The sequence below is a fragment of the Pezoporus wallicus genome, unplaced genomic scaffold, assembly GCF_028554395.1.
Source record: "Pezoporus wallicus isolate ANWC-B61680 ecotype Strahan unplaced genomic scaffold, APGP_CSIRO_Pwel_v1 contig_2908, whole genome shotgun sequence".
In the NCBI taxonomy this organism is placed as follows: Eukaryota; Metazoa; Chordata; class Aves; order Psittaciformes; family Psittacidae; genus Pezoporus; species Pezoporus wallicus.
In genome coordinates this window covers 3,306,351-3,322,767 of record NW_026642179.1, presented here as the reverse complement: position 1 = coordinate 3,322,767, position 16,417 = coordinate 3,306,351, and the positions used below count along the sequence as shown (strand labels likewise).

Here is a 16,417-nt window from a genome sequence, read left to right as displayed (position 1 = left end):
CCTATCCCCTGCCTGCATATGTACAGTGGTGAGGACAGATGGAGGCTCCCCTCGCTCAGCATGCCAGCAGAAACCAGGGATGGTTGCAGCTCCTCCCAAAAGGAGACTGTTTTCCCAACACAGTCCTGGAAATATCTGCAATTCTGTCCTTCCTTTAGGAAGTCTAACCAGGGCTCTTTTGATGCCACAGGAGCTGAACACAGACTATACCAGAGTCATGGTTAATGTGGCCTCTGAGGACAAAGAGAAGGCTTGTCTTCGACAGAAATCCCACCCAGCTCCCAGCTGCTCCACAGGCTTGTATGACTGAGCAGGCCATTTACAACTAGATGTACAAGCACTGATTTTGGGTGTCTCAAGTTACAGTTGTTTTGAAAGACCAAAGATGTGACTTCAAAAACCAGGATAATATCCCTCCAGTTGAAATCAGTGGGCTCCGTAGTTATTGTCCTTCCAGATCCTGTGAGGTAAATATACAAAATACTGGGTTTGCTTTGTTTTCCTTTAACTGTCAGCCATACAAATTCTGCTTTATAATTGAGAAGCAAGTTCTTTCCCTCTTACTCATGAGTAACATTCAATAGGCCAAAACAGGCCACAGGGATGCCAAAAATATAACTGTTTGGATCTTGGTAAACAATTCTGTTGATACTGCTGAAGACGAAGCAGAATTGTTTTCTCTTGGCGTGTTGGCTCTTCAGAGGTAATGACAGCTCATTGCTTTGAGTCACTGAACTCAGCAGACCCAACTGTGAGCCCAACCAGGGCAGGCTGAGCTGGTGAACCTCATGATCCTTCTCTCGTATTCCAGTGTGCTTTAACTCTTTCTAGGGTCTCTGAAGCAAAAGACTGTCTCATGCTCAAAGACATTGAAGCAGCAAAGGACAAGTCCAGAAATAAGGTCCTTGTAATGTTCCTTTCTTCCTTGACTAGGTCACTGCTAGACAAGCATAGGACTTTCTGAGCAGAAATATTGATGCAGAAAAGGGGAAGAAAAGGAAAGCACCCTAACCATTCTGCCCTCACAATCCCCTTTGCTTCTGTATCCTCACATTGTAAGCAGCTATGGGCATGAGTCTGGGGGTACTATGTAGCCCTGCTTTCTCCTAATCCTTCTTTTCTTGGTCTTTATTAACTCTGGAAGAAAATTGCTAACAGCATTGGTGGGCAGCTAGGGCATATCCAGCTAGGTCCCGCAGTGATGTCCAGGGGTTTGCCCGGTCACAGTCCCCACTGAGGAGAAACGATGGGATTTACAGTGAGTCAGCAATTGAGGAGCAAGGAGCCAAAGAACAAAATGGAGGGAAAAAAGCAAAGGGAAACAAATGAACAGCACAGAAAAGAAACATACAGAAAACAAAAGAGAAATCAGAGCCACTTAATATGGCTTAACTCATTTGTGGTTGGCATTTCTAAATACCAGAAGAGCTAGCTAAAGCACCAGGAAGTTGGCATACTTGTCCTGAGCCCTGTATGTACATTATATGGGCAGTATGGAGATTTCAAATGTAGGGGTCTATGTACTATTGTCTGTATATGCATGTTACTTGGTATGCAGCTCTGAGAGTAGAAAATCACAAGTCAGGCCTTGCGTTATAACATGCTAGGCTTAAAAACCTTAAGATTTTGAACTTTAAATAAAAAGGAAATAGAACTGGGAGTGCTTCTTTTGCTAAAACCACAAATGCAACAGAAAAAGGTGAGGATGAACAGAAGCGGTTGCTGGATTTTGTCTGCCACCCATTAGTGCTGGAGAAGGTACTCAAACCTGCCTGTGGGTTCTCTGCTGCTGTGGAGGGAACTGCTTTATCTGAAGAAAACCAAAAAGGCCCATTTGCCCTAACAGTCCTAACTGATGCCTTTCTCTGATGGCTATAAACAGCAAATTGCAACAGAAGACTGGTGAGACCCCGCCTGAGTGCCCACTACACAATGTAACAAACAGCTGTGTGGCAAAGAACGGGCAGAAGGAAGAAAGAGGACAAAAGGGTTTTGACTTTTTTCACCCAATCAAGAAGGAAACAATATATGTCTCTTCCTTCTCTTTGGCTACAGTCTCAATGTGAGAGCAGGGGGATTGGTTTCCACGGCTCATTAATCCAGGCTACTGCTGTTTCATGGAGATCAATGTATCACTTAATAGGGAGAGGCTTTGCAAGATTTTATCTGCTGATGGCCCTGATATTTATAGACATATCCATCAGCATAACAGCAGGAAGCAACTCTCTAGGGGTCGAACTGGGTGGATTCCTCCCATTTAAGCTCCATTATGGATGCAGCTTTCTGTATAGGATTAACCACTTAACTCACTGAATCCTGGACATCATCAGCTATTGTTCACAAGAACTGATGATCTCCCCAGTTTAGTTGTGGGATGATTGACTTTTTTTCAGCCTCAATTATCTTTTTCAAAGAATATGGTCCTTTATTAACCTCTGACTTGCTGAGCAGTGTGTAGGCAGCCTATAAAGTATTCACGGTCCCCTTTTAACCCTATGATTCAGAGGGCTCCAGCAAATTAGTCTTGTGATTCTCCTATTTCTGACCAGTCTGCATCTTCATCTGTCACATGAATAGCGAGACCAGAGAACCAGCTTTGACCACAGCAAGCTTAGGAAAATAAACAACAGTGGCTTGGAAGATCAAGGCAGAAACTATGTGCATATTATGCAAAGTGTTTTAATGCTTTCAGCCTAACTTTTGGTAATGATTTACAGAGCATGCTTCCCTACTAAGACTATTTTGAGAGTGAGCTCCTTTGGGGATTTATCATGCACTGATTCTATCTCCTAAAATTATCCTCTAGTATTGAGTTTCCTATGGTGAACACACCTTTTGGAATGAGACAGTCTTGGAAAGGGAGCTCAGAAAAGACCTGTTGTATCAGCAGCTCACAGTGCATAGAGAATGTTTACTGCTGCTTAATGTGACACAGAAAGAGGGATGCTGAGTCCTGGCATGGATAAATGTTCTTGAATACAAATGACAAATGTGAGCTATTTAAGGTTTTGTTTTCAATAGCCAGAGCTAGCATCAGTCTTGTCTGTCCATCCACTTTCCCTTTCAAACTTGCCATGACCTTCTCACCCCTCTATTATCTTCCCTCCTGTTTACAGTGACCTCCACCCTCAAGACCTGATTGTATAACTAGTGCCACATAACACATGAGCATGCAGCTCTCATCTTCCTCTCTCTACTACCCTTCTGGAGCTCCCTCACAAGTACACTTAATGAGAAACATGAGGGCAGATTTTACCTATCCCTGAGTGCAAAAATTAAATTCCCAGTATCTAGCAGAACCCATTCCATTTTTAATCTTTGATGGTCTGGTCAAATTTTATACACGAATCTCATTCCCACTACTTTCTCTTTAGTAGTTTTATTTTGCTAGTGTATACAGCCACACTGTGCTCTTGCTCCTTTGCTTTACACTAGTCCATTTATTTTTACCCAAATATCTCAGAATACTCCATAAATACAACATAAATTTCAAAACTAATAAGGCTTCTGTCAGGTAGTAAAGACAATGATGTTATCATCTCTGTTTCATGAAAAGAGAAATTGATGTTTAGAGAGAGAAATTTTTTTATAGGAATAAATCTCTAGTCAATAAACTGCACATCCAAGATGACCAGGGTTAATTTTAATGTTTGAAATGTACCCTATTCAAGAAACTCTTAATTTTTAGCTAAATCAAGACACTTGCACAAGTCTATTAATAGTAGAATAGTTAAAAAAAATAAAAACAAGACTACATTTTATAGTTCTTTAATAATAATCTTAAAAACACCTGGAGCAGTTTAAGAAGTCATTGTCAGTGACCCCAGACGCACTCCCAATCCCACTGGCACTAACACATTTTAAATGCCCTGACCAGCCTCACTGGGGACTCTCATCCTGCACCTCCTGCCCAGTGGTCCTGGGGAGGATGGCTCCATTTAAGCCCCATCCTGGGCACCCAGGCCTGCACTAAGCTACACTGTAGCTGGGCAAGTCTGTACCCCTGTCCTTATCTCCTGGGTGGGTATTGGACCTATGTGACTGTCCTGCCTCCTGCTGAACTCCTGGGATGGACCCTGAACCTAATTCATCACTTCACCTTGTCTGGCACAGTTGATGAAACCTGTCAGCAGTGCTCTAACACTGCCCACCCTGCTCAGGTCCTCTGGGCATGACTGTGCCCTGGTCCAGGAGGACACTGCCCCTGCCTGCCCTGGGCTCACTCTTGGCCTACCACTTGTCCCCTGCTCTTTTCACTCCCCAAAACACTCATCCCCACCACCAGGTTATTCTCATATTGGACATGCTGGAAGAGATCTCGTAAGCACCTCAGTGCAAAGCCAGCAAGCCACCTTGGGCCAAACCCTTCTCAGGGGTTTAAAAGCAACCACTGAGTTTGCAGCGAAGCGGCTGCCAAGCACTAACACCAGCCGTTGTGTTACCGCTCTCCAGACAAGACACTGTTGATCCAGGGTGGCAGTAAGTTAGTGTGGGAATGCCACACTGAATTCCCCTCGTTACACTTACTGAAGGATGATTGCAGTGGGAGACAGGAGAGTTACAGCTGAAAGTTCACTTTGATAAACCAAAAATACTTAAAACACAACTTGCTCGATCTACAGTAGAGTTCCAAAACATATTAATTGCAGTTTATTAGCTTTTCCATAATGTTTCAAGCAAGTTCTTTCAGGCTGTCTACACTGAGTCATTTTTTTTTTGGAAATAAGCACTTTGGATCTAACTCAAAATGAGAAATTATTTCGGATTTGGTAATACAGACTGGGTTTGCAACTTCCTCTATGAACAGGCATCTGGAACAAAACTGTGTCTAGAAAGTTTTGGCCTGCCTGTTCGGCCTGCCTGGGCTCAGGCTGCTCTCAAAGCTGAAAAACTCAATGGGAGACAAGGGTTAGATTCCTCACAGGCTTCCCTTCCCCCAGTGCTAAGAAGTAAACACCTATGTCTAAGGCTACATAAACTAATTAGACACTTAATCCTACCTTTGTCTGCATCCGCCATTGCTGAGAAAGATGAGAAGGCGCAGCAAGTAAGGGAGGAACAGCAGGAAAGAGAACAACAGCTTGGAGGCTAATACGCTGCTCGAGACATGAATTTCGCACAAACTGTAAGCATGCCTCTCAAACCAAGATGACCATAAATGCCACACAGATCTTCAAAGGAAGGGGAGGAATCGTCCCCAGAAGAGAGGTGCTGCACTTTCATTGACTACAGAAAGCTCAGAGGCAAATTAATAAATAAAAGCAGTAGCTTCTTAATTACTATAACAAGTTCTCGAGCAAAATGGCAAGAAGGGGAGTCCTGCCCACCACAGACCACCAGCCAGTGGAGACACAGGGGTACGCTCACCATGAAAACAAGACACAAAGACATTAGTGAACAACCCCTTCCCAGCAAGTCTTCTGAGGCTCAGACAGCACTACCATGAAACTCTGTGATGCTGCTGGCTTTCCTAACACAAGCTCTCATCACAGCTTTAGCGAGCATCACAAGAACCAGGACCAGCAGGCTAAGATGCAAAAGATTTAACTTCTGTGACACCTTCTGTGATTTCCAATTCCAGATGCAGAATACACATCAACTATCTGCAGTGGTAACTAACAGCAGATTGCTGTAAACATGCATTCAAAATGAGGGATAGATGTCTGACAAACACTGAATAAAGCAGCACTGAGAAGTCAGGAAACTAGGTTACAAAGAAGAAACATATTTTCTCAAATCACTTCATCTGCTTCATGGTACAAATACTTCCAGGATTCACACTGTGAAGCACTTCCAACCATGACAGCACAAGGTTTGCTTTTGAAAAAGAGGAACAGAGGAGATTAATGGATAGCAACTGATTTCAGCAGGTGGGGCTCTGACAAGAGGTGTTAACTACTAGAAGAGTTTACAACTAAAGCAGTGAGCAAAGAGATGCTGTGCTAGGCAAACAGGACTTAGTTGATCTACAGTGATGACAGGCTTTAGTATTTTCTCACAGAAAAGAAGATGCCTTAGGCCTTTAATCAAATTGGTCACCTTAAAGCTATGAAATGCCCCACCCAGCACTAATTATTGCTATTATTACAGTAACAATGGAATCAGAAGTAACAGCTGTTATTCTTTGACTGCAGCTTTGCCAAGGCTGGTATTTTGTTTGATATGGAGCAAAGAGTCTTAATCAACTTAGAATCACCCTTTGTTACAGAAAGCTTTCGCTGTTTTTTGAGTAAAACTCAAGTTTCAAAAAGTTGTGAAAAACTCCATGTTTCCAGTTTCCCCATTTCCACTGTTAACACCTTATAGAGTGTTTGTGTGCCTGTGAGGAAGATTAAAACAGGGATTTGCTCATGCTTTTATGGTATGTGTTATCCATCCCTCAGTTCGACTGTGGAAGTGACTACCCCTGTAGTTGCTTTTTTTTACCTTCTACCACCTTCACCTGTTGTTTATATGGGTTTTCATGCGGCCAAAATAAGAGGCAACTGCTTTTAAATGCAGTTAACTGGGAACATCAGCAGGTGGTCTCAAAATCAGGCGAGTCACCTCTTACTTGTTCTATTTTTGAAACATCAAAATAGATTTGATTCTATGCCACCACACTTGCTGAGATAAGAAAGCAGAGTATCACCATCAGCCATCTGTTCAATGCACAGCCTGAAAGCGTTCACTTCACCCAATGGAGGGTTCTGAAAACTTCCTGCCAGGAGCTCGGGGAGCCCTGCTCTTCACTGAAGGGGTCTGCAGCCAGCTATCTTTGTGTTTAATAGGGATGTACTGCTGATGGAAATTACAACCAAATTACAGATTCTGACATGTCATGATCCCTCCAGACCCAAAGAAAAGTACATGGGGATAAGGACGGAGTGCTGCACACTACAACCTGCAGCCTCCACGGACCCCATTGCTTTATTAGAGGGTTGTTGTTAAGCTATGATATACTACAAAGCTCCACATCTTTCCTAGAAGCTATCCTTTCCTCAGTTGTGTTTATAATGCCTTTTATAATTTCCAGCTCTTCTGTTTATTTTTATATGGGTGTAAGGAGGTTTCTTTCTCTTCAAGTCAAATCATAGGGCCCCACTGTTCCTAGCTCAAAGTCTCTCTAATGCTGCTAATCTCATATTAACAGCCTACTGACACAGAAGAAACCACAGAAAAGACTGATTGCCAGCCCTCTGGCCCTGTGACCTGACCGTGTGCTGGTCAGATCTGGATTAATGCTTGAGGCGATTTACCTCAGAAGGTGTTGTTATAGGTGCCTGTGACTCTAAACTCCTCTCAAACTGCCTGGCAGGAGAGGGAGGAGGGGAACCTGTGAATCCACAGCTGATGCAGACACAAACAAGGCTCCTCTGAAACTTACTTTTCCTATACAAAAATACCCTTGATTTCAGATTAAAGGCAAGAAGCTGTGCACCAACATCCCACCCAGGACACAAAATCCTCTGCGATGCTCCCTCTTACTACCCGTCACTGCCAGCAAGTTTGCTTGACTTTGCTCTAGTAACTTTCTGGTTACTAGAAGTTGTTATCCAGGAGCGCAGACAAACACACTGATTTGCTCCAGCAGTAGAGTCCTGCTGTGTAGGCTAATTCAGGTACAAGAGTGACCCTTTCAGCTTTAAAAACAGTTTAAGCCATTCACATTTAAGGAAAGATGGAAAACCAGCATCATTCTTATTTGCTGATGAGTGTCCAATGTCACACTTTGTTTACCTGGCCCAAACAGCCTCAGGAGGATCTCCAGTGTAGGACTGCACCTCCTGCATTCACTGTGCTGTGGTGACTGTGCTGCTCCATGACCCTACATAGTAGAAGGAGGGTGCTGGGATGATGGATCAGGCTGACCAGCTGCAATTGACGTCACCCGACACAAGAGAATCCACACGCTGCCTCCGAACTGCACCATGAGTATGCCCAACTGCCGTGTAGAGAAACAGAGGCAGGAGCTGATGCTACCCACAATCAGGTCAACATCCAAAGCTTCATGCATGCCGGAGTGTGGAGCTAGAGCATCTCTGATCTCCATTAAGATGATTCTACTTCGGGATGATTTAATTTTGCTCGTTAACAAATTGCCAGTGAAACAGGTAATTGCTCCTGGCCTCTAGTTAAACAATCCTGTTACTGAGTTACTATTTGCAGGTCAGAGAGCTGCAAGAGGTTTGGCCTTCCAGGCACCACACTGTCCCCTCTAGGAAGAGAGGCACAGTACAAAAACATTCTACTGTGCCTTACAGAGAAACTAACTTTACCTATAATTATGGTCATTACAAGGCTGCTTAAACAACCTTGGCTTCTTAAACAACCACACTACAATTTATACATATCTTCTGTTTAGAGCAGTGCCTACCTCTCCCCAACTATTCCTTGCCTCTAACGCAACTGCACTAAGTGTTGCAGCTCATAGATATTTCCATAGGTCTTTATTAATAAAGAACATCTTCAGGAAAACAGGATCTGACTCACTCTACAGCACAGCTGCTCCTGCTGCTCCCTTACCCACCTGAAACAACAGCCAAAGGCACCTCCATCACCCCACAGCAGCCAGTTCCAACATCACCAGTGCAAGACTGCACTGCCCTTCTAAGGGAGGAATATTCTTTGCTGCTCCCCATCAAAGAGATGCCTGGATAATATCTTTGCTCATCACAAACTTACCTTGGGTTTGTGCTGTGTTGCTCCTTTCCTGAATCTCAGTGGGGAGAATCCAGCCAGCATGAGCCTTTTTCAAAATTGATTCCTTATCCATATTTGGGAATTTGTGCTGGGCGCTAGCTGGTACGAGGCATGTTCTTCCCACAGTGCACTTTGGGACTTGTAGTTCCCAAAAAGGAATGTTGTTTTCCAAGTTGCAGGTGCCAAGCAACAGAAACAGAAGTCTGAAACGCCTTTACCTCTGCTTTCACTTATCTGCTGCACCCTTCCTTTTATAATGTTTCTGTGCTGTGGTTTCTCCTTTATCAGCCTGAATCCCTGGGGAATTTATTCTGCAGATAATGGCAGCATGCAAACCCCTGGGATGCACCACTGAGCAAATGCTGCTGCTGCAGAGTGCTGCTGCTGCTACCATGAGGGGCAGGTACGCAGTCCTGCATCCTGGAATGAGAATGAGAGTTATCAAGCTTTTAATTGTGCTCCCCACACTTTATTCCCTGCTTCCAATGCTGCAGTAGCATGGAAACTCCCATTGAAAATACGTGCTCCACTTTTCAACATGTTCTGCATTAGCTTGATTTTTTATTTTAATAAATATGTATAGTAGGGAGTCAGCATGACAAAATAAATCAATCTTGCCTGTCTTGTAGAGATTAACTTTTGAAGGGAGTTTGCACTGACTGCCGTAATTACCTTGTAACCAAGACACCTTATTGTTTTTTTAATAATAACAGAAGAATGTGAATCGTTGCCTTCAGGGTGCTGATGGAGACAATGTTACTGTGCCCGAGCTCCAGTTCCTTTAACAGATTAAAACAGCGCGCACGGGGCGACTGAGGAAAAGTAGGCCAGAAGAGGAGAGGGCCCGGGAGTCTTTAGTACCCACGCCAAACCCTTTCTCTTGCTGATCCGGCCGCACTGCCTCACGCCGGAGCCTCTGCCGAGCCCTGCTGCTGGGGCTAGGCTGACGCCCGGCGGCCGCGGGGAGGACAGCTGCCGCTGCGGCCGTGGTCCCCCCGCTTAACGGAGGCGAGGCGGAGAGCGCTAGCTTGGCCGCGTCCCCTTGGTAGCCAGCCACACGAGTGAGAAACTGAAGGGGGTTTAGGGGAGACCGGTACCGACGCTCATCCCGGCACCATGACCCCATAATCTGCGGTCGCGGCTTCTCTTGCTAAACCCCGTTTTTAAGCCACTGATGCTCGCAGCGACAACTGCTGGCCGCCTCTCCCTCACCACGGATGGACTACATGTCCCGCCAGCCCGCGGGGCGAGGACAAGATGCCCGTGGGGCGGTCCTTCTGCCGCCAGGAGGCAGTGCGGAAGTGGTCGCCTTACGGGCTGGTGCTGGTTCTGATGCTGGCGCGGAGCTGCTGTTCCTGCCTGAGTGGAGCTGAGCTAAGCCCAGGGGACGGCAGCGGTGGATCCGGAGGCGGGCGGGGGACGAGGCGCGGAGGGGCTCTGTGGGAGCCGCAGCCCTCCCGGTAGCCCTCCCACCGCCACCATGAGGAGCGAGCCTCTGGCGCAGGCGGCCTCGCTGCTGGAGGAGGCGACAGACCTGCTGGTGTTGCACCGGGACTTCGCCGCAGCTGTGGAGAGGTGTGAAGCGGGCTGCGACAGCTTGGGCCCCGGGACCGGCCCCGAGAGGTGCGAGCGACCGCCGGGCCTGCGAGCGGGGACAGGGCCACTTGCAGCGCCGGAAGTGGCTCGGTGTAGCACCAGTGTCAGGCTGGCCTCTGACTGCAGGCCGCGTCTGCCCTGCTTGTGGGTTTATTTTTATTCATAGAGGACCTTTGGGGTTTTATAAGCTTTTTTTTTTGTTTGCTTGTTTGTTTTGTCGGGGGTTAGGAACCTCGTCGGTTCGAATATCTGTATGAATGGCAATAATAGCTATGGTCCTTGCTGTGGTTTTGCTTAACTTTGTTTTAGTTACCTAGATTAACAGAGGGCGGCACTGTTGCTAAAATATGAATTAGTGACCAGTTAAAACCCGGCTTGGCTTTGGTGGCTGTTTGCTCATGGCCCGTCTGTATTTATGTGTTTCATGTGAAGGGTTCTGTGTGTGTGTTTGAGAAAAGCAAGGTGTGCTTTCCCAAGTCCTCCTAGAGATCTCTTGTAATGAGCGGCCTCCTGAGTTGGCCCCTCACTACAAGAGAGACATTGAGGTGCTGGAGTGGGTCCAGAGAAGGGCAACAAAACTGGTGAAGGGTCTGGAGCACAAGTGTGATGAGGAGCGGCTGAGAGAACTGGGGTGTTTAGTCTGGAGAAGAGAAGGCTCAGGGGGGACCTTGTCAATCTCTACAACTGCCTGACAGGAGGGTAGAGCTGGGAGGAGGCTGATCTCTGTTCCCAAGTCACAGGTGGTAGGACAAGAGGAAATGGCCTCAAGCTGCACCAGGGGAGGTTTAGACTGGATATCGGGAAAAATTTCTTCACCCAAAGGGTGATCTGGTACTGGAACAGGCTGCACAGGGAAGTGGTGGAGTCACTGTCCCTGGAAGTGTTTAGAAACCGTGTGAATGAGGCCCTCAGGGATGAGGTGTAATGGCAGTTGGACTTGATCTTAAATGTGTTTTTCAACCTAGTTGATTCTATGATACAGAGTCAGTGTGTCTTCTCAGGGGGTTTGCCTTTTCATCCAAGGTAAGGAGGTGGAAAGGATGGGAAGCGGCTGCCAGAGAACTGTAAAGTACCTAGGCTAGGCTGCAGCTCGCTGGAAGGGATGCAAGGGGTTGTCAGAAGTGCTTATTTGGGTATCTCTTCATTACCAGTTCTGCAGAAGTGAAATGCTCCCTCTGTGTTGTGGGGATTCAGGCGCTGGCTGAGATGAACCGGTGGAGAGAAGTTCTGTCATGGGTCCTACAGTATTACCATGTCCCTGAACATCTGCCTCCAAAAGTTCTGGAACTGTGGTGAGTTTCTGTCTGTGGCTGTCGGATACACACAGGGTTTGCACTAGGTTTAACAGCAGGCCAGACTTGAATATGGTGTGATATTTTCATTTTGTGGGGTGTGAGGATGAGAGGGAAACCAGGGTCAGGCCTCTTCTTGACCTGCGTGTGCTGAACACATGTGCACGCTGCTTTGTGATGATAAAGTACAAAAGGAGTGATGCTGAGAAAGGAATATCAGTGGTTGCATTTCCTGTCCACCTCAGAAATCTTTCTGTTGTTTAAATGTTGACCCTAATACTTGCCTTCATGATAGCTGCCTGTAGATAGTAACTGTCAGCAATCTCAGCTTTTACAGAGAGTTAGTGTAACATTTCTTTCTTGTGTTTCAGTATCCTGCTGTACAGCAAAGTGAGAGACCCCCAGGTGATGCTGGAGGTTGGCAGCAGCTGGCTGACAGACCAAACCAACAAGAGCCTCCCTGAGTATGGTTCCTTGCTGGAGCTCTATCTGTTGCATGTGTTGCTTCCACTTGGCAGGTTTGAGGGAGCAGAGGAGCTTGTACGTGGCTGTGGTGTTTTTGATAGCCAGCAGCAGCTAGCATTTCTCGGGACCATTTGTGAAAGCCGATGTCAGTGGGCTCAACAGGAAGAGATGCACTTGGCTGCTGAAGAACAGCAAGATGCAGCGACAGAAACTGTTTTGGGTAGGCTTTCCCGCTGTTGCTTGTGCTTTTTTTTTAAATTATTTTATTTCAAGTTAGTTGCTACCTTGTCAAAGGGTAAAAGGTATTAACTATATATCAAGAATATTGTCATGGGAAGCCAGGCACGAGGAAGTCCTGTTGTTTACCACAGAAGGAGACAGAAGACTTAGCGATCCATTTGCTGAAAATTACAAAATGTGTTTAGTCTCTACCAGTGTCAAGACATGAGAATTATTTTCCAGATTCAAAATTACTTCAGATTTTTTGATTTTATTTTTTAAGAGAAACTAAAACTGCCTGGCAATCCTTTAGGTGGATGTTTTGTTGGCTCTGCATACTCTGCTATATGTCCATTTATAGTTGAGCCCATGTAGAACAATGCATGTCTGGCATTTAAACTACTGCTTTCCCTCCAGAACTGTAAATCACTTGATGTTATCTGCCAGGAGCAAAGCTGATACTGCTGTGGTATAAGAGCATATTATACTAAAGCAAATGCCTAAAAAAAAAGGTATAATGAATTGTATTACAAAATAGTAGTGTTTCTCTGTTTCGTATTATAAAAAAGGCAAAAAAGCCAACTCATAAGCAATGAAACTAAGAGGAGTCTTACTTTAGTATTTTAGTTTCTTGTTATGTGTATCTCTGTGATTACTTTTTTTACTGTACTTTGTCCTAAGAGCCTTTTTGTTCTTGTACTCTAGGTGCTTTGTCCCAAAAGCTCTTGACCATGTTGACATTGCTGCGTAGAGCACTGAGGTCCATGTCAAGTCATTTCTATTTATTTCCTTACAAAAAGATGCTCTTGGCTACTTTTCTGCTGTATCTGGTGGTGGTGAGATTAGATCCAGGTACAGTACTGAGATTTCAAATTTTTAAAATTCCATTATGGTTACAGAGAATAAAATAGTTGCTTTAATAGGTCTGGTCTGTGTAAATGTCTAGTCTTTGGGAGACAAAAAAATTGGATGACTAGGAACTTACTAGTACCGTGCTGTGGTTGGGAGCAGTGCCTTGAGTGAAGGCCCAGGTACAGAATCAAACAGAAGGTAGTAAGACATCTATGTTTCCATTAATTCTAGTTGGGATTAGCTCTTAAGATGTGTAGTGTATTTTAGTTTCACATTTTATAATGAAAGGCTTTTTTTGCCACTTTTATTCTGCAGCTTCCCCTACATCGCTGCCATTCATTTACAAACTGGTCCAGCTCTTCCGACAGGCTTGGGCAGCTGTGTTTTCTCCAATCCACAGGCCTCCAATTCAAGACTAGGTGTCTTCCATCACAGAAGTCATCGCATCACATGTGTTTTTCTCTGCTTCTGTAAAGGCATCAGCTTGTCTTGAGGATGTAATCAGGCTCGCTCTTCAAGGACTGTTGAAATCAGTGTCCTAATTGAGATGACCACTTGTGAACTCCTGTGTGGCTATACCTTCATTTCTTCAGACAGGGAATGGTGATGTGTGGATCTTAAAACCACGACAACTCTTCGACATTTTGCTTCGCACCAGTCTGTCAAACACCAGGGCAGAGCCCACTCCTTCTGTAATCTACAACTGACTAATAATCCTCCTTTTCAAACACTTTGCTTTGGATGTAGTTCTTGAGTGAGGGTTGTGTAGCAAATTAACTACAGAAGAAATTTTCATCCTTGGGAATGCTGGGCAGTTCTCTGAATGAGTGAAATAGGTTCCTGGAGGCATGACTGTAGAAGGCAATGGAGGGGAATATTTTGTTTTGCCTGGAGGCACCTGAAAAGCCCAGTTCCTGCAGCATGGGATTTAGGACAAGCATGTGGAAGAAAATCACTGGAGAAAGTGAAGCCTATTGCATATGTTTTCTCTTGTGACTGATGCCTCCTTGCGCAGGCGCTCTTGATTTTAGTTATATTTAAGCCAGAAAGCCAAGATGGTGGACCACAAGGACTGTTCTGTATCTGCTCTTCTTAAATGCAAATAACAGCACTTTATGCTTGCCTCATGCATAGTAGTTCTTAGGAGCATGTAGTTGTGGTAAGGAAATAGATTTATTTTTTTAAACTATATATTATTATCTAGTTGAACAACAGAATTTGTAGCACTGTTTTACTCTTTCCCTACCTCTTGCTTTGTTTCTATATGTCAAAAGGTCTCTGTGTCTAGAATTGCTCCCTCTACCCTAAGTTTCTGAAGTCCTGGGTTACATGGCAGCCATTTAGCAATGCTCTATCATTTGGAATAAAAGTTTATTAGTAGGTGGGAACATACACTTCTCTGAGATCCCAAAACATTCCCCAGATCTGTAGCAAGAAGATTACTATCTTTGCAGTAGATCTGTCACTGACTGCCGCCATTTCCAACCATTTGAGGCAGAAATTGGAGGCTTGACATAGAACATTCTTTTCTTACCCATCCGTCTGTCCATGCGTCCATCCATCAATAATGCCATATCCCTCCCCAAAGCTTTTGTCTCGGCTAGGACTTCACACCAGAAGTAGCACATAATGCTTCACCACATTAAAGTTACTTCTTACAAACTCTGCTCGCATAGGAAAGAGCTGCTCTTGATATTGCTAAATGATTCTTTTAATCCAACCATAAGTGTAGTTACTGCAGCCAGGTTACTCTGCAGCCAACATTTGATAGGAAATCAGGTAGAATAAAGCCCAGAAGATCTGTCTGGAGTAATTGCTTGAACAAGCTTGACTCAGTTGTGTCTAGTGGCCCCCCACATTGCAAAGCCACACTTTATGTCCTTTGTAAAGCCGTTAATGAAACTGCAAACTGCACTCTGAAGTCAGGCCAAATTCTGACCAAACTGTTTAGGTGACAACCATTTTTTTGCTCTTGTTTTCTATTAACATTTTAAGTTATATGTCAAAGGTACAATTTTGGAGGTTGGGACCAATGGTCTGAGCAGGCCATACGTTGTTTACAGACTGCTGTTAAATGTCTTACCCATTTGTTTACCAGGACTTAAACATTCAATTTGATTTTTAAGTGTAGACTGGTAACCTTCTCTTCCTTTGAGTATTACTGATTTAGCATTTGTATTGTATTTAGTCCTTCCTGAGAGGGCAAGAAGGCAGAATTTTGCAATTAATATTAAACCAGCAATATTTAATTCTCACAATAAAGTGACTACTGATTTACCTCTTTGTTGCTGTGATTAAATATATGAAAACTTTTTAATGTATTGATTCTCTGCATTTTTCAGATAATTTTTGAAGATATTTCACTGTGTCCTCATTGTACAGGTGTATTTGAATTAAGTAGAAGACTTGATCAGTGGGAATCTGACACAAACATAGAATTATAGAATGGTTTAGGTTGGAAAGGACCTTAAGAATATCTAGTTCCAACCCCCCTGCCATGGGCAGGGGTGCCTCACACTAGACCATGTTGCCCAAGGCTCTGTGCAGCCTGGCCGTGAACACTGCCAGGGATGGAGCATTCACCCCTTCTTTGGGCCACCTGTGCCAGTGCCTTGCCATCCTCACAGTAAAGAGCTTCTTCCTTATATCTAACCTGAACTTCCCCTGTTTAAGTTTAAACCCATTACCTCTTGTCCTATTGCTACAGTCCCTGATGAAGAGTTCCTCTCCAGCATCCTCAACTGATGATGTTGGTAGCATGCAAGTCTGCATTTCATAGGGGTTCACAGAGTGCTAATTACTTTATGTGAAAGATCCAGCATATATATATTTTTTTCAATATCCCATTTTTCATGTGGGATGACCAAGACCAATACTACCAAGAATAAAGTACCTGATATTCATCTTTAGCTATGTTTTTCTCAGTGCTCTCATTGTATAATGGAGGGAAAAGACACAGCTATGGGGATCCTATTGTTAAGGCTTTGTCAGAGAAAATATGTATGCACACCATGGGTATGTAAACTTTCTGCTAGTAACTCCCCATCTAAGATCAAATTACAGTTCTGCTTTTTTGTTTTGCCATCTTGCTAGATGCAAAGAACTTTTATTGGCCCATGTTGTAGGCAGCTGAAAGGCTGAAGAACAGTTGTCTTTAAGGAGACAAATGGAGGTCACAAATATAAGGAATGGCTGGCAGAAAGAGGAGGCTTGGTAACTTAGCACCAGGAGGTAAGAAGATAATCTCATGTACTTTGTTCACAGATGATCAAATAGTCAAGTGGAAGCCCTTGCAATTCAACCTGTTCCCC

General features: G+C 44.4%; 2 protein-coding genes across 23 annotated transcripts in view; one reads left to right on the top strand and one right to left on the bottom strand.

Moving 5' to 3' along the window:
• MICAL3 (microtubule associated monooxygenase, calponin and LIM domain containing 3) overlaps window positions 1-9,139 on the bottom strand; it is a 182,566-nt gene extending 173,427 nt beyond the window's left edge. For 11 of the 22 annotated variants that reach the window (XM_057428050.1, XM_057428048.1, XM_057428056.1 and 8 more), the window contains exon 1: window positions 8,665-9,137. The gene's annotated coding sequence lies outside the window, so the exon portion shown is untranslated. Of the gene's footprint in view, window positions 1-8,664 lie in introns of all 22 variants that reach the window. The other 11 variants (XR_008974746.1, XM_057428060.1, XM_057428068.1 and 8 more) reach the window with 6 other exon arrangements.
• Window positions 9,140-10,085: 946 nt separating this feature from the next.
• Window positions 10,086-13,543, top strand: PEX26 (peroxisomal biogenesis factor 26). Its single transcript, XM_057428082.1, has 5 exons — window positions 10,086-10,305; window positions 11,430-11,570; window positions 11,942-12,255; window positions 12,960-13,106; window positions 13,422-13,543. Exons 1-5 carry the CDS (start codon window positions 10,163-10,165, stop codon window positions 13,523-13,525), a joined length of 849 nt encoding a protein of 282 aa, XP_057284065.1. The 5' UTR covers window positions 10,086-10,162; the 3' UTR covers window positions 13,526-13,543.
• Window positions 13,544-16,417: the final 2,874 nt, after the last annotated feature.

Excerpts from the sequence above, each read along its gene's own strand:
- PEX26 (XM_057428082.1), top strand. The coding sequence starts at position 10,163 with ATGAGGAGCGAGCCTCTGGCGCAGGCGGCCTCGCTGCTGGAGGAGGCG. Across the intron at positions 10,306-11,429 it reads CCCGGGACCGGCCCCGAGAG|TTCTGCAGAAGTGAAATGCT; the intron begins GTGCGAGCGACC and ends CTTCATTACCAG. Across the intron at positions 12,256-12,959 it reads AGCGACAGAAACTGTTTTGG|GTGCTTTGTCCCAAAAGCTC; the intron begins GTAGGCTTTCCC and ends CTTGTACTCTAG.